This window comes from Eschrichtius robustus, chromosome 12 (genome assembly GCF_028021215.1).
Source record: "Eschrichtius robustus isolate mEscRob2 chromosome 12, mEscRob2.pri, whole genome shotgun sequence".
Lineage (NCBI taxonomy): Eukaryota > Metazoa > Chordata > Mammalia > Artiodactyla > Eschrichtiidae > Eschrichtius > Eschrichtius robustus.
Window position 1 is genome coordinate 76,633,316 of NC_090835.1, and position 18,525 is coordinate 76,651,840.

Here is an 18,525-nt window from a genome sequence, read left to right on the forward strand (position 1 = left end):
CTCAGCCCCACGAACACGGTGCCAAATACTTCTCCCCAGGGGAGACTCCCTGAACACTTCCCAAAGGACCCTAGTCACCCCAGCCCGTTGGCTGCAGCAGGCCAGATGAGGGCTCCAGAAGGGCACAGTGTCCAGATGGATACATCATGCCCTCTGTGCCCAGCACTGGGCTCTGTGCACATGGGGCCATTTGAGTCCCAAACATGCCACTGTTTGAGAGGTCAGAAATGGGGATATCAGGGGTAATCTCCCTCAACCCTCTTCCTGAGGCCTCTTGAACCGGAGCTGGGGTGTGCAGACGGTAGTCACTAGGGGGCGCTCAGCCACCACAGGGAAGCTGGGTGAACTTGGGAGAGGGAGAGCAGCATCTGCGTGAGAGTGAGGACGCGTGTGAGTGTGTTGGGGGGGTAGCTGAGAGTGTTGGAGCGGGGGAGAAGGCCAGGGGTCACCCCAGGATTCCAGTAGATCTGTGTGTCCCTCTTTCCACCAGTCCCTTTCCGACTCCCCCAAACCCCTGCCCCCTCCAATATTCCCAGCATAGAGGGAATAGCTCTCGACTCCTGTCCGCACATAACCTCACTTTCCTGTACCCTCCCCCCAAATACCGCGCGGACGTGTGTGTCTCCGGGCAAAGGGGGGCGCACAGGTAATTTTCAGGCTGTGAACCTTGGGGGGGGGTCGAGGTTTCGCTTCGCTGGTGTGGGTGGGGGCCCAGGCTTCGCTTGGGGTCCCCAGGCGAAGGCAGCGCCAGGGGCCGAAGACGCGCGGAGGTGACGGACTCAAAGAGCCGAGGCTGGGTCTGTTCCCGCCCCTGGGCGTGTCGGGGCGGGGCCAGGCCTTCTTTTTAGTCGGCTCGTAGCGGTGAGGATCGCAGAGGCTTGGGGCAGCCGGGCTGTAAGGAGGCCGCGGCGCGGGGGGCGAGTGGAGCCGGCGGCAGCGGCGCTCGGTCGGGAGACGCATCGGCGAGGCGGACGAACCAGCGGCGTCACCAGCCAGGAGTCTCCGCACTGGAATTTGATATTCATTTATCCAGGGTTTACCCTCCTCCTTTTCTTCTGAAACATTTTTTTTTTTTTAAACCGTATTCTTTCCCCCTTTTAATTTATTTTTGCTTCCCATTCCCCGCTAAATCGGGCCGACCGTTTGGGGAGATTGCTCCTTAACTCCCCCAAATCACTTCGGATTTTGGAAACCAGCAGAGAAGCAAGAGGTAGCAAGAGCTCCAAAGAGAAGTGGAGGAAGATAGAGAGACCGGGTCAGAGAGCGCGCGCTGGCGAGCGAGAAACGAGAGGGACAGGGGCAAAGTGAGTGACCTGATTTTGGGGGTGACCGCCAGAGCGCGGCGCGAGCCCTCCCCCTCGGGATCCCGCGTCGGACCAGCCGCGCTGACGGACAGACAGACACCGCCCCCTGCCCCAGCGCCCACCTCCTCCCCGGCCGGCGGCCGACGGTGGACGCGGCGGCTAGCCGCGGGCAGGAGCCGGAGCCCGCGCCCGGAGGCGGGGTGGAGGGGGTCGGGGCTCGCGGCGTTGCACTGAAACTTTTCGTCCAACTTCTGGGCTGTTCTCGCTCCGGAGGAGCCGTGGTCCGCGCCGGGGCAGCCGAGCCGAGCGGAACCGGGAGAAGTGCTAGCTCGGGCCGGGAGGAGCCGCAGTCCGAGGAGGGGGAGGAGGAAGAAGAGAAGGAAGAGGAGAGGGGGCCGCGGTGGCGACTCGGCTCTCGGAAGCCGGGCTCATGGACGGGTGACGCGGCTGTGTGCACAGACAGTGCTCCAGCCGCGCGCGCGCCTCAGGCCCTGGCCCGGGCCTCGGCTCCGGGAGGAAGAGGCGCCCGCCTGGGCGCCGACGAGAGCGGGCCGCCCCGCAGCCCGAGCCGGAGAGGGAGCGCGAGCCGCGCCGGCCCCGGCCGGGCCTCCGAAACCATGAACTTTCTGCTCTCTTGGGTGCATTGGAGCCTTGCCTTGCTGCTCTACCTCCACCATGCCAAGGTAAGCCGCCGTGCCCGCCTGGCGCCGCGGGCCGCTGCGAGCGCCTCTCCCGGCTGGGGACGTGCATGCGAGTGCGCGCGTGGGGGCTCAGTGCCCCACGCGGGTCCTTGGGCACCAGGCGCGCGGCTTCGCCTCTATCTTCATACGTGTAGGGGGAGGGGGCGCGCGCTAGGTGGGAGGGCACCGGGACAGAGTCTCACCGCCCACGCGGGCCCTGCCCACCCACCAGAGTTACCGCACGTAGGATCTGGGCCGACCAGCGGAGGGCGGGAGCCGGAGGAGGCAGCTGAGGGGGCTGGGCTTGCGCTGCCGCTGGCGGCTGAAGTTTGCTCCCGGCCGCTGGTCCCCGACGAACTGGAAGTCCGGGCAGCGGGGGCGGGAGCCGGAGCCCAGCGGGCGGGGGTGGGGGTGCTCGGACCTTGGACCGGGGGAAGGCAGACAGCGTGGAGGAGGCAGGGTGCAGGCGAGAGAGGGGCTTGCTGTCACTGCCGCTCGATCTCTGCGGCCCTCGTCTCGAGTTGGGGAAAAGTTTTGGGGTGGATTGCTGCTGGGACCCCCCCCTCTCCGCCGGGCCACCTGCGCCGCACCACCCCCGCCCATCCCAGCTCGCGTCCCGCTCGGTGCCCGCCCTCCCCCGCCCGGCCGGGCGCGCGCGGCGCGGAGCCGATTACATCAGCCCGGGCCTGGCCGGCCGCGTGTTCCCGGAGCCGCGGCGGCCCGAGCCGGGAACCCGGGGCGGCGAGCGGCGCCCCTCCCCCCGCCTGCCCTCCGCGGGAAGGTGACCTCTCGAGGTAGTCCCATGCAGAGGACCCGGAGAACCACCCCTATTCCCTCCCGCTGTCCCCAGCCCTTAACCCCCTCCTAGGAGGAATTTCCTAACGTCTCTTACCCATTTCCTCTCTGCTCGAAGAGAAGCCCCTGCCACCTCTTTATTTTTTATTCCCCTCTGCTGAGAAGACCCATCTAACCTCTCTCCGGCCCCAGAGTCCGGGAAAAGAATGATCGCTGTCAGGAGTCGGGCTGCCTGGGCCCAGCCGGGTGCTTTGTCGAGACTCAACCTAAAGTCCCGACTTGGTGACAGTCTGCTTCCCTCCCCTCCCCCACACTTCCGAGTGAGCTGTGCTTTAGCTTTTATGGGGGTGGCCTAAGGGAGGGTTTAAAGAGGGTCCTCATCCCACTTTACACTTTTTGGAAAAATGGTTTGAAATTTGCTGTGACATGGGCCATGTGGGACTAGCTCTCCCCGAACCTTTGGAGGGAGCTCCTGCCAGCCTTGCAAACACACTTTGTTCTGGTGAAATGGGCGTTGGAGCGGGAGCAGGTGGTTTTTTCGGAACTCCAAACTTGCCCACCCACCTTGCTTCCCAAAACCACCTAAGGGATCCTTTTCCGCTCTTCCTTTAGCCACAGAATCCCCTTAGAGAGTGGCAGAAGGAAGGAAATGGGCTGGGGTCCCTGCTGCCACCCGGAGTTCCTCAGACCCTGGCACAAAGGCCTTGGCTCCAGGCCTCCAAGGGGGGGGGAGGGGGAGGAGAGGCCGCCTGGCCACAGTGTGACCTTCAGAGGCCCCCAGAGAAGGGCACCTGGCCCCTCCCCGCCCAGAACTGCCCCTCCCAGTGCCCCCTGGACTTGGAGGGGGTATGAAGTTTCTGACCCCTTTGCTCTTTGGGGCCCAGGAGGAGTGGAGGGCATAGGCAGAATGTTGGCAGAGGGAAGCCAGGGGGTGCCATGGGGATGGGTGAGGGGCTGAGGCAGAGACTCCAGGGGGGTCCCTGAGGGAACTGTAGGGGGAGGCTCCAGCTGGGATCCTGGAAACTGTTATCTGACCTTGGCCCTGGAGGCAAGGCTGGGGGTCTGGGGTGTATTGGTGGGGGGATGTGGGAAGGAGAGAGACAGACAGATAGACAGACTCTCTGCAGAGTCTGCAGTTCTGTGGGCTAGAGTGCAGCTCTGCTGCTCAGGATCTGCCCCAAAAGAGGGGCAGGTGGAGTGGGCAGTTGGTGACAACTGGAGACCCTCTGGAAGGGCTGGGAGAAGCCATTGCCTGCGGGGTGCTGTCAGGTCCACATGGTTGGGCTAGTTGACCTTCACAGCTTCTGGGGAGGGGAGGAATGATCTGGTGGGGGTGGGGAAGGATGAGAGGCCTCAGGCCTAGGTAGTGCAGGGGGCCCCCTAGGGGTTGGGCAGTGCTAAGGCATAAAAGGCTTCCCTGGTTGCCTTTGAGGAAGGTGCCCAGCAGGTGAGAGGGACTTGGGACCCCCCCCTGCATCTGGGAGGGAGAAGAAACCAGGGAACAAGGTGGGAACCTGAGGCTCGGGGCTTTAGAGATAAATTCATGCTCTAGGGAGATTGGTGCACAGGGAGAAATGGGGCCCTCCCCTCCCCCAGGGTTTCCTCCCCTGTTTTACCCTCTAGGCAACCTGTGGCTTTGCTAAGTATTCCTGAGGATAGAAGAGTTTGGATGGGGGAGGGTGCTTGGTGCCCTTCGGTCCTCTGAACCGCCCCCCCACCCCAGCACCAGCGCACCCTGGTATTTGTTATGTCAGCAGGAGAAGGTCACCATGTTGTTTTTCTTGCCCCCAGTCCTTCCTTCCTGCCCCGGTCCAAATTCGTCCTCCTGTTTGACCTTAATACTTACCCGTGGCTTTGGACCAGGGAGTCAGGGGGGCTGAGAGACTTCACTTCTTTTAGCTCAGCAAGGGGCCAGTGAGGGCTGGGAAAGGGAAATGTGGGGGAGGGGCAGGGGCCTGGGCAGCACAGCATTCTGGTGTTTTCCTCCTGTGTTTTGAGGCCCCCCCCCCCATATCTGGTCAGTCTTTATCTTCCTTGGCTTCAGAACTGGAGCAGTCCAGGGGTGGTGCTTTGTGCTGTGGAGAGCCCCCGGAGGTGCCCTGCTCCATTCAGAAGCCGCAGAGAAGCCAGAGGCTTCGGGGTTGGGAGGGACTTAAGGAGGGAGCAGGGGCGGGGTGGCTGGGTCTGTGCATCCCTGCTTCTGCCCATGCCCATTCTTCGTTCTTTGTTTTGTCTTCAGTGGTCCCAGGCTGCACCCATGGCAGAAGGAGAGCAGAAACCTCACGAAGGTAAGTCCCCCCCAACGCCCACCCCTACACATGGATGGGGGGGTGTCCCTTGATCCCCCAGGGGATGGGTGGAAAGGCCCAGTTCCTTCTCAGGTCTGTTGGGGTTTGGGTAGGGAAGGGGCACAGGAATCTGGGGATCTAGAAAGGAGAAGGTGAGCTCCGGGAGATTAACCCTTCCATTCTGGAGGACTCTGTCTGTACTACTCAGACCACGGCTAGAAATAGGACTTGTGGTCTTTTTCTTCTGCTCTTTCCAGTAAAATTTTATTTGGAGAGGGAGTTGCGAGCACAGACCAGGAAGACAAATAGTGTTCAAGGATCCCAGATGTCAGGGGAGGTGTCCCTTGTCCCCCCTACTCCCAGGGGAGGATGGGTACTCCATGTCACTTCCAACCCAGCCAGATTCTACCTGTGGGGTCTGTGTGGCAGAGGCTGTGACCCCTGCTGTCTAGATTGCTGGCTGTGTACGAGCTGGAGGTGCAGAGGGCCCAGGCTCATGGAACTCCCTGCCCCCACTTGGCATTCCTTTGGGGGTAGAGAGAGAAAGCCCTACAGCCTCCCCCTGCCCTCCTGGGGAGTAGGTTTGGGTGCTTGTGAACTTCCCTCTTGGTCCAGCAGAGGGCTGGCTGTAGCTCCCAGGAGCCCCGCCCCTCTGCCCAGCCTGAGTCTGCCTGCCTTTTGTTTGCCGCGGTTTGGAGTACAGATCCTCCCATTTCTCTAGGGATGCCCTGGCTCTCCCCACTATTGAATGTGGCCTCTGCTCCAGCCCGATGTGCCACTCCCCCAGCTCCCCACCTCTGAGAAGGGAAGGCCCTGGGGTCTTCCTCCAGGCGAGTTTCCCTGACCCAAATCCAGTGGCCCGGATGGTGGCCAGGGGCAGTGTTTCTACTCCCCAGGCTGGTGGTGATGCCTGGCCAGTTCTGCCTCCTTCCTCACTCAGGAGCCCTTTCCTTGACCCAGGGCCTGGCTTCCCCGCTTGTGCCACTGACAGGCCTCTGCTCCCAGGGTGCACCCACCCCGCCTCAGCTTCTAGTGGTCTCTCTCTGAGGTCTGGGAGAGGCAAGACAAATGGTCTTTGTTTGCTGGGGTAAAGGTTGTCTTAGAGAAATAAAGAAAACCACAAAGCCTGAAGTTGGAGTGTATGTGTGCCCATGCCTGAGCAAAAGCAGGACAGCTTTCCTTGGAGGTATTGGCTGGGGTGCGAAGGGTGTGGTGAAGTCACCCCCCTCTACCTCCTGTGGGCCTTGAGGATTCCAGGGAGCTTTTCCAAGGAATTCCCACCCTGGATCTTTTTACTGTCAGCTACCAACTCCCATGACCCAGGCCACACTGTTCTGCCGTCCTGTCCTTGTGGCCCTGAAGTCTTGGCCACCTCTATCCCCAGCCACGACGAAGTGTCAGGGCAAGAATTCTTGATTAGTCATCTTCTTCAATATAGACTTGGCTTACAAAAGGACTTCTTCAGATCCCTGGTCTAGTTTATACTCTTTTTGATGACGCTTGATCCTAACCCTTGTAGCGGTGGGGAATTCTGTGCCCATTGTCTGGATGGGGAAGCAGAGACCTCAGGCAAGGCCAAGGACTGGCTTGGGAGCCCCCACTGTTTTCCTTCCTGTTTTCACACGTATAGCCTCCCCACTTCCCCTCAGCTCCTCACATTCTCCCTAATCCACTATATATACCCCCCTCCCCAGCACCCAGGCTCATCTTCCTTCACCCCTCTGGAGGGAGGAGTGAGGAGAGGCTCAGCTATGGCCTCTGGGGAGAGGTAGCTGGGAGTATGCCCTCCAGATGTCTTGGTGGGGTTCTAACCTTGTGTCACCTGGGCTGAGAAAAGGGCGCTTGTTCTTAGGGCTGGAGATGGAAGGCAAAACCCTACACTTCAACCTCTGTTTCAGTGTCTTTAGAGATCAGCCCAACCCACTTACACAGATGTGCAGAGTCTGAGGCCTAGAGAGGGAGGAACTGTCCCAAGGTCACACCAAGTCCTGGCCAGAGCCCAGGCTTCCTCGCTGGCTGGGTGCTGCTTCTTCCCTTCTATTCAGGGGAAACTCATTTCAGGGACAGGATTGCTCTGTGGTGGTGGTGGAGGGGTGATGGGGAGTGGCAGGCCAGGCCACAGTTTGGAGTAGTCATTCAGAGTCCTGACTTTATTTATTCTCAGGGGCCCTACCTCTGTGGCCCAGAATTACCCCTTCATGCTCCGGTGCACCCCAGGCTCCACGGCCAGCCTGGGAAGTTGTCTTTACCCTGGTCTCCCTCCAGATCAGCTTCTAGAAACGCTCCGTGACTGCAGTGGCGGCACCGTTTTTTCCATGATGCAAGCAGTTTGCCCTCCTGGGTGGGGTTATCGGTGGCTGGCAGGGCCAGCACAGTGTTCCCGCCCATAGCCACCTGCTGTTTCTAGGCAGACCCAACCCCTGTGCCGATGCCCACCACCTCCTCAGCCCGAGTCTGGGGAGGGGGTCTGGCAGGTGGCAAAGTGCCCCCTGATGTTTCCCCTCTGTTTCACAGGATGTTGGCTTGGGAAGGCTTTGATGTCAGAGGTGACTTTAACTCTGTTACTTACTGGCAGTGTGGCCTTGGGGCCAGTTACTCAGCCTCTGTAAGCCTCTAGTTCCCCATTTGTAAAATGGGGGCTCCTACTAGAACCTCAGAGTACCATGGGGGGGGGGAGAATTGTTTGGGGTGACATCTATGGACTCCTGTACACAGTGCCCAGCACATAAGAAGTGTTCAGTAAGTGGTTGTCGGTTAATGGTATGGCAGTTGCTGTGGGGAGTTGGAGGGAAATGGAGAGCGGGTTTGCCAAGCTGGCTGCTCCTCCTTTCACGGGAAGCTTAGAGACCCCCAACAGGTATACTCATACTCAGACTGTCCTCTGGCATCAAGGTTGACCTAGGGATTTGCTTGGCTGTCATGGCGAGGCAAGGGGATCAGATGTGGCAGGCTGACTCCCTTAGAACCTGACAGTGCCATGTGATCTTTGGAATAAAAACAGGCCTTCATCAGTGTTGGTGGTGGAAAGATAGGAAAGGACTTCACCCACAGCCAAGAGACTTAAGTTAGATTTTCAGAAGGACTATAGTGGGTACCTCTCACAGAAAGGAGCGGCCTTACAGAGCTGGGTGGAGAGAAGGGCCGGCCACCTCTTACGTGACCTGCTGGGCTCATGTGTCACCCCCTGCCATGCAGTGGTGAAGTTCATGGACGTCTACCAGCGCAGCTACTGCCGTCCAATTGAGACCCTGGTGGACATCTTCCAGGAGTACCCTGATGAGATCGAGTACATCTTCAAGCCGTCCTGTGTGCCCCTGATGCGGTGTGGGGGCTGCTGCAATGATGAGGGTCTGGAGTGTGTGCCCACCGAAGAGTTCAACATCACCATGCAGGTGGGCACCTGCGGGGAGCGGGGGAGGGGCTGCGGGGGGGGGGGGCATTAGGCTTTGCCAACAGGTGGTCCCCGGCCCTCTCCTGGGCAGCTCTCGAAGGGAGGAGCCAGGCTTGCCTTGCCCAGCTCTCGCCCCTGAGTCAGTCAAGGGGAGATGTGGAGGTCTTACCCTCTTTGGAGAAAAAGATGCTTGCATTTCTCAGCCCAGGTCTCCAGCAAGCCCCAACCACCTCCTCCTCCTCCCTGACCTCTGTCCCCTGAGCTCAGGAGGGGGCTGACACCTATGACAGGAGCCCCTCCCTTCCTCTCTAGGAGGGAGAGAGCCCTCCCTCCCTGGGGGCTCTGTTTGGGAAGCTGGATGAGCCTGGTCTGTGGAGAGTTTAAAAAGCCAGTCGTTTGGTACTGCCTGGTGATGGGGCACATCTCAGCCTGGATGGGGCTGGAGGGAACTCTGAGACCCCAGGGAGGAGTGGGTGGCTCTTGGGTAGCTACTGGAGGTAGGGTGAGGCCTGGAGGGGATAAGAGGAGGGGAGGGATGGGGAGTGGCAAGAACCCAGGACCCAAATTCCCAGCCTGGCCAACCCTGCAGCCATGTCTGCCCTCAAGAGAAACAGGGGCTCCTCGAGGTCAGCAGGGCGGAGGGAGTTGGGGTGGGCCTGAGGCTGTTTCTGGTAGAGCCCTTGGTCCCCCTGTACTTCCACCACCCTTCCCTGCTCTGTAGAACCCCTGGGTGCTGAGTGGCAGGAGCCATGGGGTCTCCCACCTGGGTATGGCTGGCTGGGTCACTAACCGCTGTGATCTGCTTCCTTTCCCTCCAGATTATGCGGATCAAACCTCACCAAGGCCAGCACATAGGAGAGATGAGCTTCCTACAGCACAACAAATGTGAATGCAGGTAAGGATGGAGTCACGGAGTCATTCGTTCAGTGAATGGCTGCTGAACGAATTCAGGGGGCCCACTCCGGGCCAGGGTTAAGTACGTTCCACTTGTTAGCCCATTTCCACCTTCCAGCTGTGTAACTGTGGGCATTTCGATATTACTTCAATGTGCCTCGGTTTCCACATCTGTAAAATGGGCACAATAATAGTATGTACTGCCTAGCGTTGTTATAAGGATTAAATGAGTTATTATATGTCAAGAGATTAAAACTGTACTGATGTATCATAAATACTATGTTAAGTTTTTATTATTATTATTATTGTTCTTGTTACCATCACCATCTGAACTCCTCTCTGTTTTGTTCTTTTCTCTTTCTCTACCCACTGCAGACCAAAGAAAGATAGAGCAAGGCAAGAAAAGTAAGTGGCCATGACTTTTGCTCTTCTCCCTCTACTTGGCTGGTTGTCTTGGTTTGGGGCTCTTGGCTTCCTCTCTCAGGGGGGTCTGATGGCTTCACTGGGTCTGAGAGTTAGTTTCATGGGGACTTGTGGTGGCAGCAATGGGATGGAGCAAACTCTAGGATTATGGCTCTAGAACAACTGACAAAACGCAGCCTGGTGCCTGGAACTTCCTTTGGAAGAGATGATGCATCTCCGGGCCATTCCCGGCCAGGACTTGAGGTCTTGGTGTGTCGGGGGCCGTTGTGGATGCTGCCTCCCGGGCCTGCTCTAGCCTCCTGTCACCCATGGCAGGGAGAGGGAGTGGGTGGCAGAGAGGCCAGCTGTTGTGTGTTAGAGGAAATGGCCTCTTTTGGTGGCTGCAGTGGTGGTGCGGTTGGATTTGGGGCCAGCTGGGGTGTTTTCTTGGTGCATGCCCTCCTGCAGGAGTGAGGCAGGCCAGAGACGCTCAGCCCCCTTGGCCAGGGAGAAAGAGGTGAATGTTGGCCATTTCCTGAGGCTTTCAGTTGCTCAGTGTGGAGGGTCAGGTCAGGATAGAGCAGGGGGTGAGGTCTGGCAGCGGTGATCCTTCAAGACAGGGCGAGCGGCTGCCACGGGAGAGAGCCTGCAGGGGAAGAGACTGAGAGAGAGCACCTCTGCCCTTCCCCCACCCATCATCCTGTCTGCCCCCAATGCTCTGGTGACATTGAAGCCCCCTAGGCCTCAACCCCTTGCCTCTTCCCTAAGTCCCCAACTTCAGGATTGCTGAGCAGTGACTGGGGACAGGAGGCTCAGAGGGAGAGAGAGTGTGTCTGTGCCTGTGTGAGTGAAGACCTTCCTTCCTCCAGAACTTTCTCCCGAGAGGGAACAGACTTGCCCCTCTCCTCCATCCCTTCCCCTTCATTTCTCCCATGTGGCAGCCATCCTGAGGGGCATTCTCTGGGGCTGGGCAGGTGTGGGGAGGGCTGGTTCCCTTGAGGGGGACAGGCTTCAGCTTGCCGCCCTTGCCTGTTCCCCAAACGCCTGCCTTGCCCACAGGGAGAGTGGGGTTTCGCCTGGGCTCCGAAGGGAGTCCGGTGAGATGGTGTAGCAGGCTTTGACAGGCTGGGGAGAGGACGCTTCGCCAAGTGCCGCCCAGGCCCCCCTCCCCACACCTCCCTAACTCCCACCCCACCCTGCCGCCTGCCTGGGGCCCCGCCTCTCAGCCCAGGTTATGGCTGGGCTGGCTGGCGCCTTTCATGTGCCACCCTTGGTTTTGCGCCAGCTCCCAAGATAGCTGCTCCCCTACACTGGGATTCACAGAGGCAGGGCCTCTGGAGGGACCCCTCGCCCTGGTACTTGGAAATGAAGGCAGAAGGTGCCTGGAGTACAGCCTGCACCCCCTTCTCTCGCCCCACATCGAGTCAGGTCTCTGACCTTCTCCCCAAACTCTGGCCTACCTCTTACGGCCCCTGACCTTCAGGGTCAGACTTGTTCAGGGATGCTGGACAGAGAGCCTGCCCTCTAGGCTTTGCCCCCTGCCTGGGAGCAGGAGACACCATGAGCGTGGAGGCCTGTGGGTCCAGTGCCCTCCACCCAGCCTCTGATCCCCACCCCCTACACAGCCTTGCTAGGAGCTGGGTTTGCCTCCCCACCCCCCACAGGGTAAAGTGAAAAGAAGGCGCCATTGAGTGCCTGCTGCCCCGGCCCATCCCGCGTGCGTGCACGTGTGCAAGCTCTTCCTCGTGCCTCGGAGCGTGTCCTGTGTCCTGCCGTCCTCACTGCTTCCTTTCCTTTCCCCTACCCCCTTGGCTTTCTCTCTGTCTGTCTCTGTTTTTTTATTTTCCAGAAAATCAGTTCGAGGAAAGGGAAAGGGGCAAAAAAGAAAGCGCAAGAAATCCCGGTATAAATCCTGGAGCGCGTACGTGGTGCCACCGCTGTCTCGTTTCCCGGAGCCTCCCCAGCCCCCAATCAAACTCCCGCCTGCAGGACCCTGGAACCCTGCCTCCCTCCTGCTCCCCTTCCCTGGCTCCTGTCCTCCATCTTCCCTAGTGTCTCTCTCTCACTCTCACTCCACTAATTGGCACCGATGGGTAGATGTGGTGGCGGCATTGCTGGTCCAGGGTTGGGGGTGGGCGGGTGGGCAGAGTGGGCCTGGAGGATTCAGGGAGGGGCCTCTGGCTTGGCTGGGCACCGCCTTTCCCTCACCCACTGGGCACTGGTGGCGGGCCCATGTTGGCACGGGTGCCGGGCGCTGATGCCTGCTCACCCAACTGGTTTCCACTGCTCTAGGCTTCCGTACTTCTCTGGAAGCTGGGGGGCGGGGGTGGGGAGGACAGACGTGGCGTGAGGAAGGGGCGTGGATGAGGTGAGGCAGCTCGTTGTTGGCTGAAGGAGGATGTGGCGTCAAACACCACCGCGGCCCCTCCTTGTGGACTTGGGGCCTCTGGAGGAGAGCCCCCTGTTCCAGCCCAATCCATGGCACCCACAGAAGCCTTCTTGTAGGGTGGCCTCTTCCTCTGGGTTTGAGGCTGTTGGGGACCCTTGGGCCACCAGTGGCCTGGCCTGTGGACCCTGCCTCTGGGCCTAGCCTGCCGTCACTCCCTGCTTCAGCCCCCCTCTGGTGGAGGGGCCTGGGCGTGAGCCCTGGCACAGGGAGGAGGTGGCCCCGATTGCCGTCCCCAGCAGGTGGAGAGTCAAGGTGTGCTTTTTCGGGGGTGGTAGCCGTTGGTGCCCTGTGGCCCGAGACTTGCACTTGTGCCCGTGGGACAGCGCTGCCCCTTACAGCAGCCCTGTCCTTGCATTCTGCCCGTGTGCGTCCGCCTCTTCCTGCGGGCAGGCTTCCTAGCCAGTGCTGCCTCTTTCCGCCGCTCTCTCTTGTCTTCCGCTGTGGCGTCGGATCCTTCCAGGGCGTGGAAGGGTGTGGGGCCTGTGAGCTGGGTGGGGTGCAGCTGCCGACCTGGTAGGGGGTGTTGCATGGATTTTTTTCTCTCTCTCTGCTGACGCTCTAGCTTAGATGTCTTTCCTTTTGCCTTTTGCAGTCCCTGTGGGCCTTGCTCAGAGCGGAGAAAGCATTTGTTTGTACAAGATCCGCAGACGTGTAAATGTTCCTGCAAAAACACAGACTCGCGTTGCAAGGCGAGGCAGCTTGAGTTAAACGAACGTACTTGCAGGTTGGTTCCCAGAGGGCGAGCAAGTCAGAGAGGGGCTTTGCACAGAGATGGGGAGAGAGAGAGAGAGAGAGAGCGCGCGAGAGCGAGCGAGCACGCACCTGAAAGGGGCCAGCTCCTTGCTCAGCTTCTAGCTGCTTGCCTGGTGACTGCCGCCTTCTCTGCTCGCGGGGCCCCTGCGCTGGGCAGCGGGTGCTGGCTGGCCTGCCAGGGCCAGTTCAGAGCTTGCCCTGGTTGTGTGAGTGGGCAGGCCAGTGTGGCTTCCTGTGGTGGTGTGGACGCAGGCTGAGTGTTGTGTCCTGTGGTCCTGCTCGTAGTGGCTGTTGGTTCTGACGTCGTGATTCCTACCTTTGCTGCTAATAGGGAGGGCCCTTCCCGGCGTGGGGGGATGCTGCCTTTACAAAGTGCAAACACTCGGGGGCCTCGCCACCGCCTCTGAGGTCTGCACTGCTGGGTTTCTCATCCCCTCAGTGTCTCTCCTTGGGGACAGGGCTTGAGTTCATCCTCAGACTGGGGTCCTGGAGGGTGTGGGCTCTGCCTGTTGGTTTAGGGCAGATAGGAGATTTAACATCAAGGGACGCTAGATACCTTAATACTCCAGTCATCACGGCGACAACCCCAAACAGCCCACCTATTTCCAAATGCCCCTAGGATGGGTGGAGGGAGGGAGCCACACCCATTCTCCTAATATTAGGCTGTGAGCTCCTCACACCTGGGCCTAAGTTTTATTCATCTGTGTGACCCCCACCAGGCATCTGTGCCTCTGTCCCTTGTTCACACCTGGGACCAAGGAAGTGTCAAGTGCGTGAGTGAATACATGACTGAGTTCAGGGGTGAGGGCAAGAGCACAGGGCCGTGACAGGTGGCTGGCAATCTTTTGATGCCTCACTTGTGTTTATACCCGTCTGGCCTGTGCTCAAAGGTAGGGAGACCTCTGGGCCAGCGTAAGCTTCACCCAGGAAGGAGAGGCTTTTATGGGGATTCCCGGGCAGGGCCAGGGTGCCCCCAGCTAGTCCAGATGCCTCATTGGTTAACAGGGTCCTTGGAGTGTAGCTCTCTCCCCTGTCTCCCGTGTTCCTGTGGCTTGTGAGTGTCAGGGAGGCTGGGGATCAGCCCTGGGGGTGTTACTGTGGGTTCTGTCTGTCTTGGCGGTACGTGAAGGCAGGAAGTGTACACTAGTGCTGGGGTGGGGGCTCTGCCTCACCCCAGGGCTGGTTGAGGGGTCTCCACATCTCCCAGGGGCCTCAGAGAAGATAAGGGATTTGCCATTTTAGGGTTACCACGGTGATCATTCTGCAGAGATGGGATGGGGGATGTCTGCAGTGACCTGGGAGCTAACTGAAGTTACCCGAACCCATCCTCTCACCTGGCTGTATGGGGGAATTTCAGTCCTCAAATAGGAGGCTTAGGATCCCCATTCCTAGGCTCTCAGAAGGGCAGGGCCTGCTCTGACCTCTCTTCAAGTGCGGAGGGTAAAAGGCGAGCAACCCAGGTGCAGGGGCATGATGGGAAAGTTCTAGGAGTCCCCTCTGCCTCCCCCACCCTAAGTTAAATAGCATATTGGAAAGGAAAGGCAGCCTGGTACCTGGGGCCTGCAGCTGAGGCCCGGACGGTGGGCATGGCGAGGGGAGGTGTGTCCCTCACCTTCCCGGGGCCCCAAGCCCTGCAGGCTCCGCCTCTCTTGGGAGCCTCACTTCCCCAGCTTCCTGGCCTGCTTGGCCTCTGCACAGGCCCTATCCTTTGCTCTCCCAACTCGCTCCCCCAAACCAGCACCATAGGGACTGCACTGAAACATCTCCTTCTGCAGGGACGCTTTGCTGATTAACTTGGTCCAACTTTGCTCACCTATCAGCTCTTAAATGTCAAGTAGGGACTGTTCTTTGGGACGTGTTCATTTGTTGCTTGTGATGAGATGTCATTCTGTCTTTGTCTTGTCTCAACTAGATTGTAAACTCCAGAGGGCAGACTGGGAGCCCCGGACGTAGCTGCCACTCTCCCAGGGGCAGGACCGCGCTTTCTCTGTCCTCTCCCCTGCTGGCCTCGGGCTGCAGGAAGGGGAGGCTGCAGCCTCCCCACCAGGGCTCCTCCCCTGGCCCTAACCCCCAGCCTCTGTTTCCCGTTCTCTGCAGATGTGACAAGCCAAGGCGGTGAGCCGGGTGGGAGGAAGGAGCCTCCCTCAGGGTTTTGGGAACGAGACGTCTCACCAGGAAAGACTGACACAGAATGACCCATAGCCGCTGCCCCTGCACCACCACCACCATCAACAGAACAGTCCTGAATCCAGAAACCTGACATGAAGGAAGAGGAGGCTGTGCGCAGAGCACTTTGGGTCCGGAGCGCAAGACTCCGGCAGAAGCATTCCCGGGCGGGTGACCCAGCACGGTCCCTCTTGGAATTGGATCGCCATTTTATTTCTCTTGCTGCTAAATCACCGAGCCCGGAAGATTAGAGAGTTTTATTTCTGGGATTCCTGTAGACACACCCACCCACATACATACGTTTATATATATATATAAAATATATAAAAATAAATATATATATTTTATATATATATATAAAATATATATATTCTTTTTTTTAAATTAACATTGCTAATGTTATTGGTGTCTTCACTGGATGTATTTGACTGCTGTGGACTTGAGTTGGGAGGAGAATGTCCCCACCCAGATCCTGACAGGGAAGAGGATGGAAGGAGAGACTCTGGCATCATCTTTTTATCCCTCTTAGGGAAGCCGGGGTCCCCTCCCCTGCCTGGGAACGCGCAAGGCCAGGGCACGGGGGCAAATTTGGCCTGCTTTTGGAAACACCGACAAACCCAGCCCTGGCCCCGAGCCTCTATCCCGAGTCAAACGGACAGAAAGACAGGCAACAGGTACAGGGCATGAGGACGCTGGCTCTGACCAGGAGTTTGGGGGAGCCTCGGGACACTGCTGTGCTTTGGAGAACCCCTCCACGTGCTGCACGGGCATCTTGCCCCCAGGGGCACTGCCTGGAAGATTCAGGAGTCTGGGCAGCCTTCACCTTCTCTCACCCGCTTCCGAGATGCCCAGGAGGCCACTGACATGCCTTGGCAAAGAGAAGAGAGACGTTGGTGGAAGAAGGGCTGCCCAGTGACAGCTCGTCCTCCGAGGGAAGGGCCTCCTGCCTTGGCCCTCTCCCAGCTTTGCTTCCCGGGCGCAGCCCAGGAGGGCCCAATGTCCTCAGACCATTGAAACCACTAGTTCTGTCCCCCCAGGAGACCTGGCTGTGTGTGTGTGAGTGGTTAACCCACCTCCATCCCCCAACCCGACCCTTCCTGCGGCATAGAGAGACAGGGCAGGGTCCCCGTGCCCACCCTGGAGGCAGAGAAAAGAGAAGTGTTTTATATATGGTACTTATTTAATATGCCCTTTTAATTAGAAATTAAAACAGTTAATTTAATTAAAGAGTAGGGTTTTTTTCAGTATTCTTGGTTAATATTTAATTTCAACTATTTATGAGATCTATCTCTTACTGTCTCGCTCTCTCTTATTTGTACTGGTCTTTGTGTATAAAATTCCTGTTTCCAATCTCTCTTGCTCTGATCGGTGACAGTCACTAGCTTGTCCTGAACAGATATTTAATTTTGCTAACACTCAGCTCTGCCCTCCCCTTTCCCTTGGCTCCCCACCACACATTCCTTTGAAATAAGGTTTCAATATACATCTACATACTATATATATATTTGGCAACTTGTGTTTGTGTGTATATATATATATATATATATATATGTTTATGTATATATGATTCTGATAGACATTGCTATTCTGTTTTTTATATGTAAAAACAAAACAAGAAAAAATAGAGAATTCTACATACTAAATCTCTCTCCTTTTTTAATTTTAATATTTGTTATCATTTATTTATTGGTGCTACTGTTTATCCGTAATAATTGTGGGGGAAAAAGATATTAACATCACATCTTTGTCTCTAGTGCAGTTTTTCGAGATATTCCGTAGTACATATTTATTTTTAAACAACAACAAAGAAATACAGATATATCTTAAAAAAAAGCATTTTGTATTAAAGAATTTAATTCTGATCTCAAAGCTCCTCCTGGTTTCTCCTTCTCCATTGAATCTTTGTTCCAGACTTCCTCCTGCCCCCTTTCCCTCCTCCCATGGGAAACATGGCATTTGCCTGAGGTCTGGGAAAGGGGTTCCAGGTGTGTAGGATATGGGGTGACCCACCTCATTGTGCTGGGGGCCAGAGTCTTTCCATTCTGGCTGGGCCCGTCCTGGGGGAGCTCGTTCATCTTCTGCCATCTGTGGAAGTGGGGGAGGGAGAGACAGCTCCTTAGATAGGAGCCAAGGGCCCTGCAATGAGTAGAGCTGCCTTCAGGAGTCATGTGATCCAGGCAATGTCCCTTGTCAGGGAAGGAACTGGCCATGTCTCTGAGCTTGTTTCCCAGAGGACAGGAGGGGGCTGGGTTTGGCTCTGGAGCCTTGGCTACAACAGGCCGGGAATGGGAAGGGGGTGCTTGTGTGGGACCTGTACCCCCAGGGTGTAAATTAGTTTTACATAGTAGTCCTGGAGTTCCTTGAGCCTCTGGAAGGTGGGCCCACAGTTCCGCTTGCCCCTGAGGGGACTCCCTGCCCTGTCTTGCTGCGTAGGCCCAGCTCTCCTGCAGGCCCGGGGAAGGTGGAAGCTGTCTGGGTCTTTGGCATTTATGAACAGTGCTTCCAAATCCACTTCTCTAGCCTCTTTTATTCCTTCAAACCATATTTATTGGGCCACCAGCCATCGTGCCGGGGCAAGGGATGCTGTTACGAATAAGACACAATTCCACCCCTCAAGGATCTGGTGAGGGTGGGTGAGGAGACACAGAACTATAAATCCACAAATAGAAAAATACATAAATTATGATGGGGCATTTGACCCAGCTTGGGAGTGGGGATGGACTGGGGGTGGTGGAGTCTGGGAGGTCTGCTCATTATATTACCTTTAGGCTGCCCCTTAAAGAGTGCGAAGGAGAAGACAGAACATGGAGGGGCAGGTGGAAGGGTTGAAGCCGACATCCCAGGCAGAAGGGGCAGTGTGAGCAAAGGCATGGAGGGAGGACTCAGGCAGGGAGAGGGTGAGGGGAGGAAGGTGGGAGAGAGAGGCAGGAATAGCCCTTGCCTGCCGCACCCACGGCGCCAAGAGCCTATGACCTGGGGATGAACAGCAGTTGAGGGGTTTTAAACAGGGACCACCCCTGCAGGGAGGTGGTTGTAATCCTCCTGTGGGAGACACCCTGAGGAGGGTAGCGGTGACTTCGGTGGCTGATCAGGGAGGGCAACCCCTGCCTCTCCTGGCCACACTGGGTGGGGGGGGGACATGGGAGGTGAGGTTCCTGCCCTCGTGCAGCTTTGGTTCTAGTTAAGTGCTCATTTTCCAAGCACTTTCCACCTGTGGCTCTTCCGCTGGTTAACACAATCCACAGGACCTATGAGGTCGGGGCTCTTGTCATCCCAAGTGGATATTTGCCTGAGCCTCCAACTGGCCTCCCAGATTCTTCTCTCTCCTGCATTCTCATCAGCCAGAGTGAGCCTGTTAAAACATGAGCTGAATCATATTACCTTTTGGCTCAAAACCCTGCAG

The 18,525-nt window shown here is 57.7% G+C and overlaps 1 protein-coding gene across 1 annotated transcript; it reads left to right on the forward strand.

The window, feature by feature from the left end:
• Positions 1 to 1,312: 1,312 nt before the first annotated feature.
• VEGFA (vascular endothelial growth factor A) lies at positions 1,313 to 16,984 on the forward strand (the record flags this gene model as incomplete). Its single annotated transcript, XM_068558628.1, has 8 exons — positions 1,313 to 1,987; positions 5,019 to 5,067; positions 8,263 to 8,459; positions 9,277 to 9,353; positions 9,728 to 9,757; positions 11,604 to 11,675; positions 12,796 to 12,927; positions 15,054 to 16,984. Coding segments are annotated over 8 exons (1,254 nt in total), but the record flags the coding sequence as incomplete, so codon positions are not given.
• Between the last annotated feature and the right edge of the window lie 1,541 nt (positions 16,985 to 18,525).